Raw genomic sequence first — 22,162 nt, 5'->3', positions numbered from 1 at the left:
GCCGGCATGTATTCTATACAGGTCTGAATGTTTGATTCTCGGCATGTACTGCAGTTCATACGGTGTATTGATTTCATCTTATACTATACTTGGTTTAATTCTCAATTATATTATTTTATACTATGCTTGATTACTTATATTTGATTGCTCAAATGGTAGGGCGCGCATCGCGCGTCGAATGTTCTAGTAGTACAACAGCCACCTCTATCCCTATTTCCCATCTTCTCCGACGCGCATTTGATTGTCTCCTGGTCGGCTCTCAACCGTAGCTGGGCGAGAGAGTTGAAGAGAGGTCTCGCACTTCAGCTATAAGTGGTAACTTATGTACTGTGCGCAAGAAAATCCCTAAGCACAAGAAAATCCCTATTTCACGTGCGAATGCAAAGAGGTTGGTCACGCGTGCGCGTACATTGCTACTGATCTTAAGCTCTATCGCAGAAGAGCAGGAGGAAACTAGTGTCGTCCTTGGGCTTATGCAGTAAGAAGTTGGCCCATTAGCGCTGGCCGCGGTTGAAGCCTGTACAAGAGCCCAAATTTGCCTGGAGCACGAAAGACTGGACCGAATCACTAGTAGAAAAGCCCAGTAGCACCGTCCTCCTACGGAAGGAAGCCCATCTTGAGCCCGTCCCGGTGGTGTCTTCAGCAGGGCTGAAGCCTAACGTCGGGACGTAGTATCTCTCGCCCAACGGCCACACCGAACTAACGAACGCCTACAAATCCAACTGTTTGGTAGAGTATCTGAGCCTTCATAGTACTGTTGCTTAAAAAAAAGAAAAATAAAAAACCTGAGGTTTAATAAAACTGTTGGGCCTGTTGGCCTTCCCGGAAGCTGCCTCCTCGTCCACCCTCCCCTGGCCGCCGCCGGCCGTACGCAGCGCATCGTGAGCTGGCAGCCCGTGCAGGGCGATCCGGCGCATGCACGCGGCGGCGACGTGGCCACTGGCTGGGCTCTGCTCCATCGATCCTGATCTTGAACAACTGCCTGTCGTTCCCTTTTCTTTCCCCCCAAAAGCAAACCGCCTGCTCGCCCGGCCTCTCGACTTTTTAGGCCGTGTTTAGTTCCTGGCGTGTAAACGCAAAATTTTTTTCGACGGAATTTTACTAATTTGAAGAATTAAATAAAGTTTATTCACAAAACTTTTTGCACAGATGGGTTGTAAATCGCGAGACGAATCTAATGATGCTAATTAATCCATGATTAATCAATATAAAAACTGTAGAATCACTGTTGCAAACCATAAATTAAGTAGGCTCATTAGATTCGTCTCGCGGTTTACAGCCCATCCATATAAAAAGTTTTATAAATAGACTTCATTTAGTATTTCAAATTAATAAGATTCTTTCACAAAAATTTGTGTTTTTGCGTTTTTCAGTTTACGGGTAGGAAAGGGCTTATTCCCCAACGCTTCAGCTGCACAGCTGATTGCCTGAAGCCACCCAACCTCAGATCTAACAAACCACGCTCCCTCCTGCACCCACAGGACGCTGGGCGGCTGCACGTACAGCAAACCAAACAGCCCGAGCAGTTTCCATGCGTCCACGGACCGCAACTATTGTAATCGCCGCCAGCCACGCAGCGCAGCGGGGACGACGCAACGCAGGGCAGGGCAGGGCAGCGGCACACCACTGCTACTACAGGCCAAGAGCCCAACGGTGCACGGATCCGCGGGGCCGGTGACGCCAGCGCCCCGGCCTCGTGCCCCGTGCGGGCGGGCCCGCGGACAGATATCCTTGTGATGCGCAGCACGGGCGCGATCGATCTCTGATCTCATGGTCGCGGACGACCACCCCGCATGACAGCGCGATTAGGGCTGGGGGCCAGCACCCGCTAATCTAATCCCCCTCTTGCCCAAAGCTGGGCAGGGCGCAACCGCCACGGCGCCACCACATGCATGCGCGCGACGCAGAGATCCCCGCCGCCGCCGCTGCACGGAGACGGAGCCTCTTCCAATAAACAAGCCCGTCCCAGGAAGCTGCGAGGAAGCTGCGCGCCGCGTGCGCCAACCGCCCCGGGGCGCGCGCGCGCACGGTGGCTGTGGCGGTGGCGGTGGACTGGTGGTGAGGTGGACGCCGGAGTGCGCAACCGGGGGTGGTGGCCAGTGGGCTCGTTTGGTTCGTGCTAAAATTTTAGCATGCTAATAAATAATGATATTTTAACTGATAATTACGGTGTCAAATAAAAACAGTTTATAAAACCAAGTCCAAAACTCCCGCGCTAGTGACTTTGAAGAATCTAATAAGAACTTTGACCGTGCGACTAGAGAATGGTTACTGTAGCATTACTGTAGCCAATCATCGATTAATTACTGTTATTAGATTCGTCGTGAAAAGTTACACTATTTTTTAAAAAAAATTACAAATAGATTTTATTTAGTATTTCATGAATGCAAAAAAAAATTCGAAAAATATGCGTGTTATTTTTTAGAATGCCAAACAAGACCAGCAGCGAGTGGCCAGTGGTAGTTGGTTGGCACTGCTGCCAGCCGCGGGTCTCGCGGTACCGGCCCCTGTCGGTGGGGCGGGGGGCCGTTCAATGCCCCGCCAGCCTGGCCGCGCCTCGGGCGCCGCGCGCCCACGCCTGCCGCTGCCGGCCTTGCTGACTCACCACCCCTCTTGCGTCCTTCGCTTTCCCCGCCGGGCCCGCGCGTCAGGGAGCTGCCGGAGTGTGAACGCTGCGGCCGATCCCGCAGCTGACATCGGATAGTCGAGGATCCGATCCATGGTCGCAGCAGTGGTCTCGCACTCAGTGGTCGACGATTCCATCCAGGCATCCACACTCCATGGTCTCAGTGCCGTTGCTTTCAGTTGCTGTGAGCGCCGCGTCCGTGCTCCATTCCAACGGGCGCGACACGGCCGCGGTGTCACGTCTCCCGAGTCCCACGACTTGCACGAACGACCTGCGCGCGGCACAGCACACACATGTAACGTGGCGCGCCGAGGGCACGAGCACGGAGCGCGCGCCCCGCGAGCCGCGAGCCATAACTGCCACCCACGTAACAGCGCCGCTTTTGAAAAAGAAAAAAAAATCGGATCTGCGCGCCAGGCTGGCGGCGGGTCCGCCCCGTCCTTATCTGCCTATCGCCTGCCGCGGCCCATGCCCCGAACTGCCGGTTTGGCCCGACCCGCCCGTCCCGGGACCACCGGTCATGGGCAGCGCGAGGGAAAGGAAGCGACAGGCCCACGGCTCCACCTCCATCCAGGTCGGCGGGTACGTACCGGGCGGTACACGCCTGTACGGCGCGCGCGGGGCGGGACCCCACGTGGGCGCGGGAGGGGGTCGGGCGTGGACGGCCGCGATGGACCGGCGCGCAGCGGCGCAGGGGGGATGGATGGACCGGTTCATTCCCTGCGGCTGGGTGGATGGATGGGCGCACGGATGGTCGGATGGGTGGATGGATGGATAAGCACGGCGCGCATCGGCGGTTGGGGGCGCGCACGCACGCACCACCACCACCACCAACAGCACGTCTCCTCCGTTCCGTTCCGTTCGGGAGGAGGGAACAGTTTCCAGTCCACTCCACCGCGCTCCCACCACGTCCGGCCTCTGCTCCGTGTCGCGTAGCGGCCTCGCCGTTGCGTCGCAAAACGACGAGGCGGGGGACAAGCTTGCGATCGTGGCCACGGAATTCCGCGGTTTTCTTTTTTGATAACAAATTCCGCGGTTCGAGAAACAGCTTGCCTCCGTGCTATGTGTGAGGAGCTCGTGACGGAGGCGTTTGAGTGGTGACGGGGAAAAGCAAGCATGGAGCAGACGCCGTTAGATTACCGGAATTACCGGGCTTGCGGTTTCGAAGTTTCCGGTTTCCACCCATCCCGTCGGGTGGCCGTTACCGTTATCCCCGCGTGGCTGCCAACGGCACCACCGCACGAGCCGTTTCCCACTGCCCCACGTACGAGAACGAGAGCAGCAGGCGACACGGTTCAAATTTCGAATCCCACCGAGGCGAACAGCCCCACTCTCCCCCCGAAGGGCCGAACTGCCGAAGCCACATGGGTCAAACCGCCGAGCCCCCACTGGTCTGCGGGCCAGGGGACACCCAGCCCCACATGCCATACAGCTGGAGAAAACGACAAGGCGCGGGGGCCGGTACGGTGGCGTGAGGTGGCTCCGGGGCTCGCGACGCGTGCGCCGGGTGCCAGCTGTGCTGCCGGTAGGCTAGCTGCCGGTCAGGTCACCGGCCGCCGCGCCTCTATAAATACCCGCCGCTCCCCCGTCACTATTACCCCCAACCCACCCAGCGTCTCTCCCAGTACCATCTTGTCTTCTCCACTGCCACCACCACTCCTGGTGACGGGACAAGAAACCGCAAGGAACCAAACGCCTTTCCGCTCAGCCGCAAACTGCCCAGGCTTGTGAACCGAGGGATCGATCGATCGATGGGCGCCGAGGCGGAGTGCGACCGGATCAGGGGGCCCTGGAGCCCCGAGGAGGACGACGCGCTGCGGCGGCTCGTGGAGCGGCACGGCGCGCGCAACTGGACGGCGATCGGGCGCGAGATCCCCGGCCGGTCGGGGAAGTCGTGCCGCCTGCGGTGGTGCAACCAGCTGTCGCCGCAGGTGGAGCGCCGGCCCTTCACGGCGGAGGAGGACGCCGCCATCGTCCGCGCACACGCGCGGCTCGGCAACCGCTGGGCCGCCATCGCGCGCCTGCTCCCCGGCCGCACCGACAACGCCGTCAAGAACCACTGGAACTGCTCCCTCAAGCGCAAGCTCGACGCCGCCGCTGCCGCCTCCTCCGGCGCGGGCGCTGACGGCGCCGAGCTCGAGGCGCGGCCCTGCAAGCGCCTGAGCCTGTCGCCGGACAGTCCGTCGTCGGGCTCCGGCACGGTCTCCGACCGCAGCGACCTCAGCCACGGCGCCGGCTCCGGCTCCGGGTCCTGGCAGTTGTTCCGCCCCGTGCCACGGTCCGGCGGGTTCGAGCCGGCGGACTGCGCGATGAGCCGCCCGGCCGAGGACGACGACCCGCTGACCTCCCTCTCCCTCTCGCTCCCCGGCACGGACCAGCGCTTCCACCACGACCGCGCCCACAGCCAGTTCCAGGAGCTCCCGGCGTCCCCGTCGCCGCCCTCGCCGTCCCCTCCTCCTCCGTCCGCCGCCGCCGCCGCGGCGCCCTCGGCGTACCCGTTCAGCCCCGACTTCATGGCGGCGATGCAGGAGCTGATCCGCGCGGAGGTGCAGCGGTACATGGCGGGCGCGGGCGTCCGCGCCGGGTGCGGCCCCGCGGGCGGTGCCGGGCTCTGCATGCCGCAGCTGGTGGAGGGCGTCATGCGCGCCGCCGCCGAGCGCGTCGGCGCCGTCGCGCGGATCCAGTAGGCCGGATCGACGAGTTAGGAGGAACGCAATCGAGTAGTAGCAAAAAAAAAAAAAACCGTCTCGAGTTTTTAAATTTAATTTTCTCAAAACTGCTGTGGAACCGCAACAGCAGGCATGAACCGAGGAGAAAACTGGGTTGAGATGCAAGGCTGAGCAAAGCTCGAGCTGTATAATGTATGGGCATGGCCTGCCTCCTCTGTACAGGAAATGGAGACGAAATTGATCGCCGCAAAATCTGAACTCGCCATTTCTGCTGTATAATGTTTCGCTGTGTTCGGTTGGCTGGTGGCTGGTGTTGATTTTTTTGAGAGAAAAGTACTGCTGGTTGGCTGGTGCTAGTGGTTGGTGTTGGTTTTGTGTGTGAGAGAAATATTGTTGGTTGGATACAATGAAGATGAAGGGAACAAATTGTTTGTCTCGCCGTTGCCCGCTGGAAGATGGTGAATGCCGGATTCGGGTTTTGGCGTAGGTGCAGGTGCAAGATCCGGCGCCTCCCAACGGATCCACCAAAATCGCGATGCTTCGCAAGTTGACGATCCAGATCGGAGCTCACCCACCCAATTGCCGTAGTGCGATCGAACGGCATCGCTGTCTGTCGTGCGGCCACATCTCGCTCTCCTCAACTCAACGGAATCGGTGGGGGGGATGCTCGCGCCTTGTCGTGCGTGGAGAAAGCCAGAAAGGTCGGGTGGAGCGGAGCCGGAAAGGGTTTGGTTTCGGTTCGCCTGTCGGCAGGCCGGAAGTGGACAAGGGAGTTAGCCCTGACCAACGTGGGATCGTTGTTCGTTCCAGGCTTCCAGCTCTGTTCGCTTATCATCTCATCCGTGATATTTTAGCGCTTTTTTCATTTTTATATTTAAAAAACAAAATTTTAAAAATATATGGCGTATAGGGAATTTTTCAAAAATGCGTGCCTGTCGCCCCTCTAATGGGCGACAGGCAGTGGGCGACAGAACCTAAATGTAAAAAAGTCCTTGCGACCAGGGCGCATTAAACAATGAACTTATAAAATCGATATAAAATAGTAGAAAAATAAAAAAATACAAACTCAACTGTTCTGGATTCTATGAAACAAGATCTACAACTTTTGTTACATAAAGTTTTTCATTTGATCAATGTATCTTGCTCTATTTTAAATACAAGTTTAATGCACTTTTATTTAAATCTCAAGATCCATCCTTTGGATGCATATCATCTTTGGCCAGAGTGTTGCATATGGTGAGCATAGACTTGTACAAAATTGGTAGGCCCAGAAAACATTTCTAGAATAAATTTTTAAATTAGATCTTGCAATATGTCTAGTTTAAATGGGTTATTTATCCATGGTGCTATACTGAGTATTAGAAGCCATAACTTTTACAGTACCATTATTTTATTTTCTAAGAGCTATAAAAAAGTTTGGTAAATTTTAGATAAGCACAACTAGACCAAATGAATTATTTCAGATTTTTCTAGGTACAAACTATTTTTCTTGATTTAGATATATTGATCAAATGAAAAACTTTATGTAACAAAAGTTGTAGATATTATTTCATAGAATCCGGAACAGTTGAGTTTGTATTTTTTCAATTTTTTATGATTTTATATCGATTTTAAAAGTTCACTGTTTAATGCGCCCTGGGCGCCAGGACCTAAATGTAATTTTTTTACATTTAGGTCATGTCGCCCACTGGATGGGCGACATGCATTTATTTTTGAAAATTTCCCTATTTGATATATATTTTTGAAATTTTGTTTTTTAATATAAAAATGAAAAAATCCTGATATTTTAGCTGAGAAACATTTAGGACGGAGGGAGTGGGCCGCAGCGAAGTTCAGGTTCAGGACTTGCCAGCTGCTTCTGGGCCGAAGCTGCACTGCACGCCGCGTGGGCTGGAGCTCCAAGAGGCCTAGAGAGCCCGAGGCCCACAGAGAGAGGGTAAGCGTCGCAAACTCGGGCCGCAATTCCGACACGTGGATCTAACATGAGGGGGTAAGATGAACCTGATACAAATCAGAAATATTTATCTTTATAGTATATATTTTGTCAAATGTAAAATCATTTAACTTCTCAGTAAGCGAGAGCTACGTTGTTTTAAGCAGGGAGCGAGTACTGTACTGAGGGAAACGACTCCTCTTCGGCGGACTCCTGGGCTGCCTTCTTGTCTGCAGGACGTTGTTCATCCACGCGGCAATCATCAGCCGCTCCTCTGGGCCCTCTAGTCCGGTCGCTTGCAGGAAGTAGCAGGACAGACCACTCCAGCATGAAACCGGAGGTCTTGAACAACATGATCTCAGTGGGAGCTTCTTTCAAAGAAAAAAAAGAAAGAAGATCTCAATTCTCACCTGGAGTTACAGGAAACTGAAGATTTGGCAAGGAAGTTGGTGAGGCTTCTCAAGCGGAAGCAGCATATTGCCCTGCAATCTGGTAGGCTCTTCACTTTGCATGGTGCTAAAGTATTATAGTGGGTGAACTACAAAGCAAAGTCTACTTGAAGGAAACTAATTCGAATCCAAGTCAAACCCATGTGTACGGTGCTGCTGTGTTGTATACAGCCACCTGCCCCTGACGGACGAGATTGAATCCGAATTTTCAAGATTGGATGTGGTCGAATCGATTGCGATTTCGTTTTTTCTTCTTTTCAAACTCGAAAAGGTAACTGCATTGCTACCGTATTCCAACTTGTACTACGAACACCCAATGACAAGCTGGCGATCGTAACGTTTCCTGACTGCCCTGTGCCCCTGTTGGCCTGTATAAACATGCCACCCTCTCGACGCGTCGACCAACAGACCCCAACTCAGGGCGCCTTTTCCGTCCTCCGATCTTGAAGGACCCGCTGAATAATCCCTCCCTCTTCGTTGAGAATTCTCCTCGTCCCTGCCGGCTCCGGCGAGGATGGGCAGCGACGCGTCGGAGAGGACGGCCGTCGGTTGGGCGGCGCGGGACGCCGGCGGCCGCCTGTCCCCGTACTCCTATACTTTGAGGTGAAAACTAACACAGATCGTTTCCTCTCCCCCCATTGTTTGCTGGTACAAATCTGAAATCTGCAGATTCTCCTGACATCGACCGCGAGGCCATGGCAGCGCGTCTGATATAGTGATATCTGTTTTACCCGAAGAATTGACTGAATTGTCACTGTGAATCGTGTGGCAATCTGCAGGAAGACTGGCGCTGAAGATGTGGCGATCAAGGTTTTGTACTGTGGGGTTTGCCACACTGACATCCACCAAGCCAAGAACCACCTCGGCATGTCCAAGTACCCCATGGTCCCTGGGTAAGTGCAGTTTCTTCTATATGATTACAGGATACTGTCACCCTGTAAACGAAGTAAATCAGAAAAGAGAATCAAGCAGCAGCACGCAATGCAAAGGCATGTCGCGTCTCTTGATTTTCGGTATTCATGCTGCAATCCTGCAACTTCTAGTGAAGACTTGCAATCAACTGTAATTGTGATTTGTTCTGGTTTTAGCTGTGACGATGGCGTTTAGTACGGTAAAATATCTAGCTTGCATGTAATGGTGATTTTTCTGGTTTTAGCTTCCAAGGTGAGCAAGACACGGTTCAGAATTTTTATAACTTCAGAATCTGAATCTGAATAAAATAGTTCACCAAAGACAACAGGCATCAAAAGTTTAGTTTTCTTCAGATGTAGTATGTACTGAACGTCATCCGAAACAACACGTGGATGTAATGCACTCCTATGGTTTATGTGACTGATTTGTTCGATCTTGTTGGTGAGACCAGGCACGAGGTGGTTGGAGAGGTGGAGGAGGTGGGAGCCGAGGTGACCAAGTTCCGCGCCGGCGACGTCGTCGGCGTCGGCCTCATCGTCGGGTGCTGCCGCCAGTGCCGCCCCTGCAAGTCCAGCAACGAGCAGTACTGCAGCAAGAAGATCTGGTCGTACAACGACGTGTACCCCGACGGCAAGCCCACGCAGGGCGGCTTCTCCTCCGCCATGGTCGTCGACCAGAAGTGAGCAAGCAACTGAAACACAGACTCAATGTGTCACGCATGCTGACACTCGTGACAGACTTGGAAAGCGATCAACGAATGACTAATCCGTTTTGTTTCTTTGCCCGGCCAACAGGTTCGTGGTGAAGATTCCGGCGGGGATGGCGCCGGAGCAGGCGGCGCCGCTGCTGTGCGCGGGCGTGACGGTGTACAGCCCGCTGAAGCGGCTCGGCCTCGCCGCGCCGGGGCTCCGCGGCGGCATCCTGGGGCTGGGCGGCGTCGGCCACATGGGCGTGAAGATCGCCAAGGCCATGGGCCACCACGTGACGGTGATCAGCTCGTCGGGCCGGAAGCGCGCCGAGGCCGTGGACCGCCTCGGCGCCGACGCGTTCCTCGTCAGCTCCGACGCCGCCGCCATGGCCGCCGCGGCCGGCCCGCTGGACTACGTCATCGACACGGTGCCGGCGCACCACCCGCTGGGGCCCTACCTCGCGCTGCTGGGGCTGGACGGCAAGCTGGTGGTGATGGGCGTCATCGGGCAGCCGCTGAGCTTCGCGAGCCCGGCGCTGATGCTGGGGAGGAGGTCCATCGCGGGGAGCTTCGTGGGGAGCGTGGAGGAGGCCGAGGAGACGCTGGCGTTCTGCGCGGCCAGGGGCGTGACGTCGCAGGTCGAGGTGGTGGAGATGGGGTACGTGAATGAGGCGCTCGAGAGGCTCGAGCGCAACGACGTGCGCTACCGCTTCGTCGTCGACGTCGCCGGCAGCAACCTCGGCGGCGCCTAGGCTAGCTGGTCCTTTATTTGCTGCAGCGTTAAGATCTACCATATTCAGGCGCCGGCCGGCGTGTCCATTGCTATTCTATCTTCGTGGTCTTGTACTCTTGTTGGTGTTATTTCTCGGTAGGCTGGAATATTATGAATCGTCAGGGTCTAAACTGAAAACATGCGTCGCTTTTCAATGAAATTCTCAAAGCATCCGATGGCAGTTTAATAAGGGTATAAAGGATATGAAAATTAGGAAATTCAGGAACACGAAATTCAGAGGCACGTGAGGATTCGAATTGACGCGTGCGTGCAGAAGAACCGTGGCGGCGTGGCGTCATCACGCGCCGGATCTGTGGACTTGTGACCGGCCCGCCGACCGACCGGCCGATCGAGTCCACCAACATACGTCTGGTCCTCCTGGAGTGCCGGGAGTTCTTTCTGACGTGACGCGCCGTGGAATTTCGTACCGTGCTTTCCCATGTCCGTACGCCACGATTCGGTGAATATTGATGTAATGTACCTCGATCATGAGACTATAACATACATGAGGTTATATGTTACAAGATACATAATTAAGCTATTGCACCTGAAACAAGGGCACGGCTATGTACTGTGCCGGTGCTTCGTCATTAATTTGCTATGCGTACATGCCAACCGTACAAAATAAAGAACAAACAAAACGTAGTAGTACTGCACCAAAGAACTTGGTAATTACTACTACAGAACAGGCTTTTGTTCCAGGTCATTTGTCCCGGCTGCTTTTGGGCCCGGAACAAAAGATAGCTTTTATCCCGGGTCCAACGACTAGCCGGGCCAGCGGAGGGGACAGAGGCCTTTTGTCCCGGTTGGAGGCACTAACCGGGACAAAAGGACCCCCTTTTATCCCGGTTGGTGGCTCTAACCGGGACATGCACCTTTTGTCCCGGTTGGAGCCACCAACCGGGACAAAAGAAGTGCATATGTCCCGCGTCCAGCCAATCACCGGGACAAAAGACTGATCTCCATCTATTTTATCTCTCTCCTCTCGAGTTCTGCCAACCAACCATTCGTTGCCTGCCTTATCTTCTCCCTCTTTCTTCTAGCTTGGGGATGAGGTCGATCCGGGTCAAGGAGGGGCGCGGCCGGCCGGACCTGTGCCGGATCGAGCCACGGCGAGTGGTGATGCATCATGCCACGGCGAGGTGCGCCCGCGGCGCAAGCTAGCGGCGAGCTGCTCCCGCGGCGCAAGGCCGCGGCGAGCTAGGCATGCGGGCGGCGGCGGCGGCTCGGGCCGCGGTGAGCTAGGCATGCGGGTGGCGGCGGCGGCTCGGGTCGCGGCGAGCTGCTCCCGCGGCGCAAGGCGACGGCGACGCGGGGCCGCAGCGAGCAGCGGCCGCGGAGGCGACGCAGGGCCGCATCAAGGAGCTGGACACGGCGGCGCGGGACCCAGCTTCTCCAGTCGCCGCCGCACCACCGGCCGCTCCTCCATCCCTTCTGCCAATGGCGACCACTCACGCGATCAGCAAGAAGCGGAAGGTAGGCTACGAACCCTCCCCTCATCTAGATCCCGAGCTCGGCTTGCATATCCCGTGGGTTTGAAGTCTGACGTCTGGCGTGCTCACTTTCTCGCGCGCAGTTCGTGGCGGATGGCGTGTTCTTCGCGGAGCATAACGAGATGCTCACCCGTGAGCTCGCTGAGGACGGCTACTCCGGCGTCGAGGTCCGTGTCACCCCCTTGCGCACCGATGCGGAACGGCGGCCACGGCGTAGGGCCGCGGCGAGCGGCGACGCGCGGAGGCGGCGCTGGGCTACGGCGTGCGTGGAGAAGATGAAGTTTGGGATTGATTCAATCATAGTAGCCCTCTTTGTTTTCTTTCTTTTTTCTTCAATGATTCTTGGATTGAAATTATGTGAATGATTTGGGATAGATTATATGAATGATTTGTTTGTGGATTTCGATTGTGATTGGTTTCGTGAATGATTTTGTCATCGAGAGATTTGGAAAGGAGAGAGCCGGCGTGTGGGCAAGGTCGGGCCTGCGGGATTCTTTTTTTTTATTTTGGAAAAATAGCATTGGTCCCGGATCGTGAGCTGTCGGGACAAATAGACAAAGCACATTTGTTCCGGATGCTCAATCCCGATTGGAAAACCGGGATAAATGCCCGTTGGCAACCGGGACTAAAGGACAGTTCTGTATATACCAGAGCATGGAATGGATGCATGTGGCAGCGTAAATTTTATCATCTCGCCACGTACGCAGGACCAGCTGATCGAGCCATTCCCTGGCGCGCGCAGCAGCCGAGCGTGTAGAGCTTGCTGCTAGTGCCCCGCCCCGGGGCTCGGGCCGGAGTCCTTGACCCCGCGGAGCATGTCGATGCTCATCATCGCGAACTTGCGCCCGCCGCCGGCGTGCTCCGCGGCCCCGACCACCGTCTGGATGCCGCCGCCGCCCGCCGGAGGCGACTCCACCACCGCCGCATGCCGGGCGCCGTCGTCGCCCTCCGACGACGGCGGCAGCTGATCCTCTCTCTTCAGCGGCCTGGCGTCCGCCACCGTCGCCGCGAGCACCAGCAGGCACGCTGCCGCCAGGAGCAGGGCGAGCTTGGCTGCCATTATTCCTGCCGCCGATCAGCGCCAGGCACGAGTGTGTTTAGGCTACCTGTCAGCAGTGCTGGCCGTGCTTAGCTAGTTTGCGTCTGGGCCGTGGCGTTCCGGGGTTTATATAGGCGCGGCGCCCGGCGATCTGGAGTCTCGCCATTGACGGATAGGTCGGACCGAGGGGTCCTTGGAAAAAAAAGGCAGCTGGCGATCGGAGACCACCCGCCGGCCGCCGCTAGGAAGCGTCGTGGAAGCAAGCGACACGGGGTGGGTGGCGTACGAGGTCGCCGCGCCCCGCCGTGCGCACGCAAGTCGCAGTGGCTCCTCCTGAGTCCAGGTGCCGGCCGGCGCGGTTGGAAGCTCGGGCGTGGAAGTTAGGGCCAGCCGCGGGCGAGGAATTCCTCGATCGCGCGCGCTCCCCGGGAGTGGACTTTGAACGCCGACGCCGACGTGACATGCGCGCGGGAGATTCATTTGGCACGGCAGTAACAGCATCCCATTTAATTTGCAGCATACCGGCAATTCCTTCACGTGTGAAAAATCAAACTAATTCCTTCAAAATTCATGTTTGGTCAGCCAAGATTTGCTCGTTTTCGTTGCGTTGTCTCGGAGCCTGCCCCTGTACGTGGACATTGATTCCAAACATTCCTTGGACTGGAGTGGTTGTCGTTCGATCACCGAGCAAGCTCCTGAAGTCCTGATGACGAGGATCTCTGAAGATGGCTAGAGGGAAGATCGTCACGTTGAAAGCTACTTCCTCCGTCCCTAAATAATTATCGTTCTCACTTCCCGAAAAATGATTTTGATTAATTTTATATAAAAATATTAATATTTATGATACATAATTTATACCATTGGATAGATCTTTTAATCTCATTTTTTAATAAATTTATTTGGAGATACAAATGTTGCACGTATTTTCTACAAATCGAGTTAAACATGTGGCATGCACACCCAAAATGACAAATAATAAGGGACGGAGGGAGTGGTTGGATGGGTGCAGAGGATTGGTGGACTTTTTATTTGCAGGTATTACTAGTGTCGAAAGCGACCAGAAAGTTGAGGCGAAGTCAGCGCCAGAACGTGGGGATGAACGTGTGGAGAAGCTACGTCCGGGCCGGACCGCGGCGGATGCTGACGCATGTGCGTGTGGTGCGTGAGACTCACCGGGCCACTCCTCCCGTTAATAAGAGTAAAATGCATAGGCGGTACATCAACTTGTCCGGCTATGTTATTTAGGTCCCCAAACTTCTAAAAGTGCATTTTCATTGTGCCATATAGGTCCAACTTCGGCCTTGTTTAGTTCCCTTCAAAATTTCAAAACTTCACAAGATTCCACATCACATCGAATGTTTGAACGCATGCTGGAAGTATTAAATGTAGCTAAATAAAATAACTAATTACACAGTTTGTCTATAATTTGCGAGATGAATCTTTTGAGCCTAGTTAGCCTATGGCGGGACAATAATTACCAAATACAAACGAAAGTGCTACAGTGTTTTACAAATTCACTTTTACGCTTCTAAACAAGGCGTTCATCACTTACATTAAACTGTATGAGTGGCATGCTGACTGGGCATTGACATGGATCTGACATGTGGGACCCATTTGTCAGCCCTTCCTCCCTCCCTCCCTTCCCCTCTCTGTGCGGCGGCCATAGGCAAGGTGCAACGGCGTTGGCTTGTGCGGGGAAGTGCGCACTCCAATCTCTCTCTATCTCGTCGGCGGTGGCCGTGAGAGAGGCACGGCATCGCCTGTGCGGCGGCGGCCATGAGCGAGGCACGGCGGTGGCGGCATGTGCGGGGAGGGGCTGAATCCACTGGCCAGATCTCCTCCCTCTCCGATTTCTCGTGCACAAGGCTCCCCCACCACCTCCTCCACCTTCCCCAAACCCCAGCCAAGCTCCTCCCCGGCCGAATCGACAGGAATTGATTCCGCCGCTGCTGGCCGCCATTGGAGCCACCCGAAACTTTTGCTCCCCGCCGAAACCCCACCTCCGGCCCTCTTCCTCGCCCTTCAACCGCAAAATCCGAATCCTCGGTGAGCCCTCGACCTTCACCACCCCTTCCCTCTCGGCCCATTCCCTCGCCGCGCCACCGAGAACCAGGGGCGGATTTACAGGGGGGCTCTAGCCCCCTACTACCCAAAACTCCATTAAAATCAAATGAGAAAGATAAGAAGAAAAGAGAAAAAATATGAAGAGGAATAGAAGAAATGAGTGGGGATGAGGAGGAGGAAGAACCAAGCTCCCCTAGATTTTATTTCTGGATCCGCCACTGCTGGGAACAGCACTGTCGCCGCGCCGGCTGGCCTGCCACCATCATGCGCCCATCTCTGACCACCTCGGCTTGTCGCTGAGCCGCGCCTCAGTAACCCGCGGCTTCGCCTGGTCACTCTGGCCTCCGACCCGCCCCGGCTTGCCACATGCCGACTTCGCCGGTGAAGGGAACCCCACGCCGCCTCCCCCGCAGCGTCCTCACCGGCAGTGGCGAGCGCCCCGCCGTGCACCCCTCTCCACCGCCGCACATGCTCTAGGCCGCATTTTGACCCACCCCCAAATCCCATGGTTAGATACGAGAGATTGAGAGGAGTCCGATGATGGTGCTCCCATCACCGAGATCCTCACCAGCGATGAGCTCTCGCTGGTCAAAGCGCCACCCCTGCTTCTGTCCCTATGACATGTGGGGTCGTTGACCTTGCTGACAAGCAGGTCTCACATTCCAGGTCTGGGACATCATCCAGTCAGCATGTCACTCAGATAGTTTAATGTAAGTGATGAAGATTTGGACCTATATGGCACAATTAGCAACTTTGAGGACTTGAAAATGCACTTTTAGAAGTTTGGGGACCTAGATGATATAGCCGGACAAGTTCATGTACCACCCATGCATTTTACTCCGTTAATAATCAAAGACATCCACATGCACACGGTCGACGTCCGGTGGTGGTTTTGGTCTTGATCTGATCTGGCTTGTTTAAGACCTCTGCAGCTGCAGTGATTTGTGATGGCTGCTGCTGGCGTTACCAAGATCATTCAACAAATCTGTTGCTACCCCGTTCTAAAATATAACAACATCTAGACTTAGTCAAAGTCAGACATTTTCATCTTTAACCAATAATATCTTCAAAGATAATTATTTTTAAATAGAAAATATTACATGTTGTGATAGTTGGTGGTTTCATTATGAATAGACTGATATCACTTTTATGTTGTCAATCCTTAGAGTTCTTTTTACCATCCACGATTAAAGTTTAAAAGATTTGACTCAAAAAAACCTAAAAATAGATATATTCCGGGACGGAGGTAGTAGTTGATTAACTGAAACTAGGTACTATACCTAGGTATACAGAAGGGATTTAACTGAGCATTAGTTAATTGATCCTGTTTAGATCTACCCCCTATCAAAATTAGCTAGTTGAGCCTGACAAGTTCAGGAGCATCTATCCATGTTAAACTCTCCGAGTGGAGTTAACCCTAGAAGTTTTCAAAAAAAAAAGAGAGTTAACCCTAGAAAAGGACCCATATATACTTCACGTGGTCTTCAAGGGCTGCAAAACGGGACCTTGTAGCCACATTAGATGCATGAACCAGGACGTACGTACGATTCCCATGAGTCAAGCTAAACGGCTTCTGCTTTGCATGACCTTTCAGCACTGCCATGTACTATGTGATGGAACGTCTGAGGCTGTGGGCAAAAGAATTATTGATACATAGGCACTCTTGGCATGTTCCAGTGTCAATCCAACTGAGAAAGAAGAGAGTAGCTTAATTGCTTCATTGCTTGTGGTCATGGAAGTGCACCCGGAGAATTTGTATGGGCTACGGCTGATGGGAGAGGGCTCCCAGTGATCACTGATCAGGTGGTCGTCGGGCTCGATGACGAAGCACACCGGCAACCGCGCGCACACGTCGCGCCGCCCGCACTCGCTCTGTTGCCAAGTGAGCTTCGGTAGTGGCGGCGGCGGCGGCGGCGGTGTCGCTTGGCTCGACACGCCACGGGAATTAGGCTGCCGGCCGTCTCGTGGAGCTGTGCGCTCGATCGTGCACCGTCGGCTTCTGCAGCATCGTTGTCGAAGCTGCGCGATTCAAGAGCCAAGGTACTACTTTAGTGTTGGATGATTCATTGGGTCACTATACTACCTGTTGATTTTCTGAGTGTGGAAAACTAATACAATGTTTTCCTTTTCTAGGCGTGTAGTACGTGTAAACTTTCACTGAAATACCCCTTTTTTGTGTTTATATAATAGAAAAAAAGAATAATATGACATACTACCTATATATACCAAAATGTATTTGGGCCTGTAGTTATAAAATTGAAGGCCCAATAATTGGTCAACAGTTTCATAAAACGTAACGAAGTAGACCAGATTCAGTTCAGCATTGGCATCTGTGCACAAAGTATATATGGAGTATAGACTCTGGAAGGACCGGTAGCGCGCAGCCTAAGAGGGGGAGGGGTGAATTAGGCAAACTAAAACTTTAGACCTATGGCTCCAACTATTTGCACAAAATTAAACTAAACATGCTATTTAGATGTGCAACTATGATTGTTTTAGGCCCCGTTTGGTTGCGCGTTGTAAAAATTTTGAAAATGCATCTTTCTACATTTGAAGTACTAAACATAGACTAATCACAAAAGTAATTACAGAACTCGTCTGTAAATCGCGAGACGAATCTAATGAGGCTAATTAATCCATCATCAAAGGTTATTTACTGTAGCATTACTGTAACAATTTAGCATCTAATTATAGCCTAATTAGGTTCATTAGATTCGTCTCGCCATTTACAGACAACAGTCGCAATGCGTTTTTTATTTCGTCTAGATTTAAGTCTCCATGCAGGTGCCGGAAATTTTTTTGGAATTTTGGTTTTTGCAACCAAACACGGCCTTAGTGTGAAATCCCTATCCCAAAAGAGTTTAGCAACCTATAGCCTTTCCTATCAAAAGACTACTCTATGAAAGTAAAGGCAAATAAGAATTGCTAGTAATAAATACGGAAGTTTAAAGACCGGGATAGGAGAAAACAAACTCTTAACGCGGGTGTTTATCCTGTGGTTCGGTTACCCACAAAGACACACCTACATCCATATTGTTGTAGCACTCACTAAGAGTATTGATACTCGGCAATCAAGTCTCTTCCGTGAACACAATCACGGTATCCTTGATCCCGGGTTCCACTAAGGAGTTTTTCCACTAAGGAAGGGGGTCTCCACGTCCCCCGCACAAAGATCGTCCACGCCGCTTCACACCAAGTCGGAGGGTTGTCGATGTTGCCGGCGAGCTTCAAAGCTCCAAGGGGCCGGCGCACCAAGCTCTTCTTGTAGGTTCGACAAAGGACCACAGCACAAAGGCACAAAGCCTTGCTCTCACTCACTCAAGAGCTAATCTAGCACTTTACACTCTTGAAGCTAGTGCTAAACCTAAGGATATGATCAATGAGCACTTGAGTAGGCTTGGAGAGTTTCCTAGGTGTGTATGAGGGTTGTAGTAACTCCAGCAAACTTCAAATGGCCGGGGGATAGTATATATATAGGCCTCAAGTCGAAGTAGCCGTTGCTAGCCGTTGGGGCTTTCCTGCGCAAAGCACCGGTTAGACCGGTGAGGTAGCACCGGTGCAACCGGTCACTCACGGCTCTAACATAGCCGTTGGGCCTCCTGACAGGCCACCGGTTAGACCGGTCCGTTGCACCGGTGGCTCACCGGTTCAACCGGTCCTGAAGAAATCGGCTTCAGCTGACTTGGAATTACACCGGTGCATTACTCTGGCAGGGCACCGGTGTATCCGGTCCTGAAGACCTGCTCCTCGCCGTCTTGACATCGTCTCTAAACAGTGCCACGGTGACTGCACCGATGCCCAAATTTTAGTACCACCGGTACATCCGGTGATGCTGTGTTTCTTCCACTTGACCTCTGCTGCGCCGTCTGATTAGATCGAAGGTCTGGCACCGGTGCAACCGGTCGCCTTCGGATGCACCGGTGCTGACTCACCAGTGTAACCTGTGCTACTGTTTTTTGCATAACTCATCCAATTCAACGTTTCTTTGAGTTCTTTCCTCGTTGTTTTGTTTTGCTTGGCCTTTTTATTTCATCCCTGGGATCTATAAATATTCACTTGACAAACTCATTAGTCCCATTGATTGTGTTGTTACTCAATCACCAAAATCACAAAACAATAGCTTAATGAGACCATTTTCCTTACAGACTCGAAAGAGAATGCCAACAAATGGCACACACTTAGCAGGGTTTTGAATCACTGTACTTCAGCCTGCATACAAGATTATACTTCAACTAAACAATCTGAATTGACGGTTAATTAAACAAACTCGATTTTTCACACAGGATCCTACGTGTATAGGACTTTTTGCTAAAATCCTCAAAAGGCAAGCTGCAGCTTCTCCGCTTTTAGTTATGCTGCAAGGGGTTCGGAGGAGCTGCAAGCTGCCTTTTACTCCAAATTGTGCACTTAAAGGATCCAATGCAAACTAAAAAAATTTCTCAACCATCTTAATAAGGCAGACAATTAAATTTCATAAAAAATGGATACAGATATATTCTGACAGTTTAGATCATTGTTGTTCAACAAAAATAAAAGGAATTATTACTGTTTTCCTACCTCCGCTCAACTTTGTCTAGAAAAGATAGACACAGCCCCAAATACAGATGTAAACAACAAAAAATTTCCTATGTCAACAATCCATACTACATGCAACATTTTGAAATAGAAAAAGGCGTAAACATATTTTAGGGCAATGTCTCGAGAGTTCTTTTTTCAGAAAATGGAATATTAAAGGTTCCAGCCTCTACACCCTTTTGGGGGCACAATCTTAAACACTACGAAATATAGGAGATGAATAGATGTATTGTCAATAACAATAGGACTAATTAACTTTAAATTGAAACTAAATAATATTAGTAATTGATACAACTTTGACACTGAATGTGCATGGTCAAAATTTTGGTAACCTAGCTTACCTCCGAATAAAAAATGTGCCTTACAAAAGTGGATGCCGAAGTTTCATGTTGTCATGATTATTGTTAGATCTTTCCTTGCCCTAGAGAGACATACTATTGCAAGCATCTCTAATGCTCACACCCATCTTGGCCTCAATTTAGCTCCACCCCTCCTCTTACCCACTTCACCTCCCTAAATGCAATCATCTAACAATAATAATAAAAAGGACAAAACAACCATAAAACAAAAGGCGAACAATTCATTATTGCATCACTCCATCTAAGTGAAATTCCTCATGAAGGGGAGTGGGATATAAAGGGGGGGAGAGAGAGCTGACATTCAATGACATATATCACCATCATTTACAAATGACTTCCTTGCAAAACAAATTAAGATTAATTGCTGTTCCCTCAAAATCCAAATGTATGCCGTTTAGGAATTTTACAGTCTCCAATTTGACACTTTGACTCAAAAGGCTTTTTTTGGTAAAAGTATGCTATATATTTTAACTTTAAAATATAGGCAGTTAGATACCATGAAAGTATCTTTCATGGTGAATCTAGTTATATCAACCATATATGTGGTGTCAATTCATGCAGTCTTTTCTACATTATTGTTGGGTACGTCAAGTAGAAGTTTGGCCGAAGAGTTTTAAAACGACCTGAAGGGAGTAAAACCTTATTCTTGTCCCACCAACTTCCTCCCCCTCTCCTCAAATTTGTTTACGTGGCACCATGTCATTCCCTGTTCATCCTCTGCATCATACTCCAGATTGATCTGAGCATCATGGTAAATAAAAGCACACAATCTTGGGTTTCCCAAGCCACAGCCAAGCGCTGTCGCAGAGCTGAGCCTGAGGATCACATATGACACTTTCACTAACAGCAGGTCAGCTTGTTATATATGGCAATTGTTTGCTTGTGTATAACAATATAATATGCATGGTCATTCAATTAGCAGTGCAGCGAAACTAAGGTTTGGGATAATCAACTTCATGCATGTATATAATTAAGTTCAATATAGATTTTGATGGGCATAGATAGACTTTATATATATACTAGGTTGCAACTCTTCGAGATGAGTGCTAACACATAAAAAAGACAAATAAAAACATGTTTGGATCGAACTAAAATTTGTGCACACAGGTTGAGTAGTACTAATGTGATGCCATGAATACAGGAGTCTTACACCAAAAAAATCTTCAAACAATAAGTAAATGCGACCCTCAAATAATATTCCATCTTGAAAATTTTGACAATGATGTATTAATAATCATATTTTGTGGATACAGAGAGACAAGAAGAAGCAAGTGTACATCTGCACACTTATACCGACTATACTATCATGATTAACGAGGAACAGTGGAACAAAATCTTGAAGAGATATGCATTAACCTTGACAGAAAGTACTTCTCTGTTCATTGTCAATTCATTCATAAAGGTAAATCCATCATCGCTTGCCAAAAATATGATGATAGATACTTACATGTAATAAGTTGACTTGTTGAGGTAGACGGGTTATCTTTCACTTAATTAATTCTGTACAGAATTAGTTAGCGACTTTAATGAAAACAATGCCGGTGACATGGATAGGATATGATGACGCTGATGTGCATGCCATGAACATACCTTAGCACGATTCAGAAGGAAGAGAGAGGCCAAACAGGCGGAAGAGATATTGGCGCGGCTCAATCAGATACTGATTTTACAGCTTCTGTAAAACCTATCATCGGATTGAACCTCACCAATATCGCTCTTTCCATTGATCAACCATGCTTGTACGTAGATCATGCATGCACGGATGGACCGGAACTCCTCATATATGGTTGCAGGTAGATATATAGTACGTGTGGTAGGTTTTCCAACTCTCTCATCACCTACAACTTTGACAGGGAGTATGGGACACATCAAACACTAGAAATCTTGAAATCAGGAGAGATCAAGCTCATCAACAGATCTAGTAGATCGTATATGATCTTCATATCAACAAGAGGGGTATATATTTATCATCTGAAAAATAGACAAGAAGGATATTTACATACCAGATCGATCGAGATCGTACGTCCTGCTGCTCTCTCTACGATCAGAAGTGAATGCATGCATCTAGAGATAAACAACGAACCACTCGGCTAGTGTGGCGTGGGGATCGTCGAAGGAAAAGCTTGGCGTGCAGAACGTCTCTGAGTATTGCTAGAGTTAACTGGGATTGCAAATGGTATATACATGTAGATCTCAGCGGAGATCACCAGATATTGCTGCACTATTGAGCTATTGGCATATGCCAAGGTCAGCCATGCCCGCAGGAGCTTATTAGATGAGGCCAAGGCCAGGAACAGGGTGATGAAGAAGTGAAGTGGTTGTAGGGCAAGGATGCAGAGGTTGAGGAAGGGCCGGGCACACATTGGAGGGGACCTAGCTAGCTAGCTAGCATGCGATGGGCTTTTATGCTCGGCCTCCATGAGGGAGGGTAGTGACCAGAATGATGAGCAAGGGCAGATCAAAAGAATACATATAGGAGTATCATGTGTGCACCTCTCTCTCTCTCTCTCTCTCTCTCTCTCTCTCTCTCTCTCTCTCTCTCTCTCTCTCTCTCTCTCTCTCTCTCATTACACAGTTGCATGC

At 51.2% G+C, this 22,162-nt stretch overlaps 4 protein-coding genes and 1 long non-coding RNA gene across 6 annotated transcripts; 3 read left to right on the top strand and 2 right to left on the bottom strand.

Annotated features, from left to right (window-relative positions):
- The first annotated feature begins 4,228 nt into the window (after positions 1-4,228).
- LOC120671233 (transcription factor MYB44-like) lies at positions 4,229-5,574 on the top strand. The gene has a single exon (XM_039951515.1). The coding sequence runs from the start codon at positions 4,378-4,380 to the stop codon at positions 5,311-5,313; it is 936 nt and encodes a 311-aa protein (XP_039807449.1). The 5' UTR covers positions 4,229-4,377; the 3' UTR covers positions 5,314-5,574.
- A 2,546-nt stretch (positions 5,575-8,120) lies between these two features.
- LOC120670581 (probable cinnamyl alcohol dehydrogenase) lies at positions 8,121-10,209 on the top strand. Its single transcript, XM_039950717.1, has 4 exons — positions 8,121-8,280; positions 8,457-8,570; positions 9,041-9,268; positions 9,384-10,209. The coding sequence occupies exons 1-4, from the start codon at positions 8,192-8,194 to the stop codon at positions 10,027-10,029; spliced, it is 1,077 nt and encodes a 358-aa protein (XP_039806651.1). The 5' UTR covers positions 8,121-8,191; the 3' UTR covers positions 10,030-10,209.
- A 1,105-nt stretch (positions 10,210-11,314) lies between these two features.
- Positions 11,315-11,948, top strand: LOC120670858 (40S ribosomal protein S3-2-like). The gene is made up of 2 exons (XM_039951038.1): positions 11,315-11,525; positions 11,626-11,948. The coding sequence occupies exons 1-2, from the start codon at positions 11,490-11,492 to the stop codon at positions 11,905-11,907; spliced, it is 318 nt and encodes a 105-aa protein (XP_039806972.1). The 5' UTR covers positions 11,315-11,489; the 3' UTR covers positions 11,908-11,948.
- Positions 11,949-12,072: 124 nt separating this feature from the next.
- LOC120671434 lies at positions 12,073-12,662 on the bottom strand. Its single transcript, XM_039951762.1, has one exon. It carries the CDS (start codon positions 12,600-12,602, stop codon positions 12,309-12,311), a length of 294 nt encoding a protein of 97 aa, XP_039807696.1. The 5' UTR covers positions 12,603-12,662; the 3' UTR covers positions 12,073-12,308.
- Positions 12,663-19,250: 6,588 nt separating this feature from the next.
- On the bottom strand, positions 19,251-22,004 carry LOC120668973. Of its 2 annotated transcripts, none has more exons than XR_005672643.1 (2): positions 21,583-22,004; positions 19,251-21,423 (listed from the first exon to the last, which is right to left on the bottom strand). It is a non-coding gene; the product is annotated as an uncharacterized LOC120668973 (long non-coding RNA). The 2 variants fall into 2 exon arrangements; XR_005672644.1 differs by having other exon boundaries at positions 19,251-21,417.
- Between the last annotated feature and the right edge of the window lie 158 nt (positions 22,005-22,162).

This window comes from Panicum virgatum, chromosome 4N, assembly GCF_016808335.1.
Source record: "Panicum virgatum strain AP13 chromosome 4N, P.virgatum_v5, whole genome shotgun sequence".
Taxonomy (NCBI): domain Eukaryota; kingdom Viridiplantae; phylum Streptophyta; class Magnoliopsida; order Poales; family Poaceae; genus Panicum; species Panicum virgatum.
This window is presented reverse-complemented; position numbering and strand designations above follow the sequence as displayed.

Bases quoted from the DNA above. Each gene is read 5' to 3' on its own strand.
- LOC120671233 (XM_039951515.1), top strand. From the start codon at position 4,378: ATGGGCGCCGAGGCGGAGTGCGACCGGATCAGGGGGCCCTGGAGCCCC.
- LOC120670581 (XM_039950717.1), top strand. From the start codon at position 8,192: ATGGGCAGCGACGCGTCGGAGAGGACGGCCGTCGGTTGGGCGGCGCGG. The intron at 8,281-8,456 runs GTGAAAACTAAC...GGCAATCTGCAG, and splicing joins CCGTACTCCTATACTTTGAG to GAAGACTGGCGCTGAAGATG. The intron at 9,269-9,383 runs GTGAGCAAGCAA...CCCGGCCAACAG, and splicing joins GCCATGGTCGTCGACCAGAA to GTTCGTGGTGAAGATTCCGG.
- LOC120670858 (XM_039951038.1), top strand. From the start codon at position 11,490: ATGGCGACCACTCACGCGATCAGCAAGAAGCGGAAG. The intron at 11,526-11,625 runs GTAGGCTACGAA...TCTCGCGCGCAG, and splicing joins CGATCAGCAAGAAGCGGAAG to TTCGTGGCGGATGGCGTGTT.
- LOC120671434 (XM_039951762.1), bottom strand. From the start codon at position 12,602: ATGGCAGCCAAGCTCGCCCTGCTCCTGGCGGCAGCGTGCCTGCTGGTG.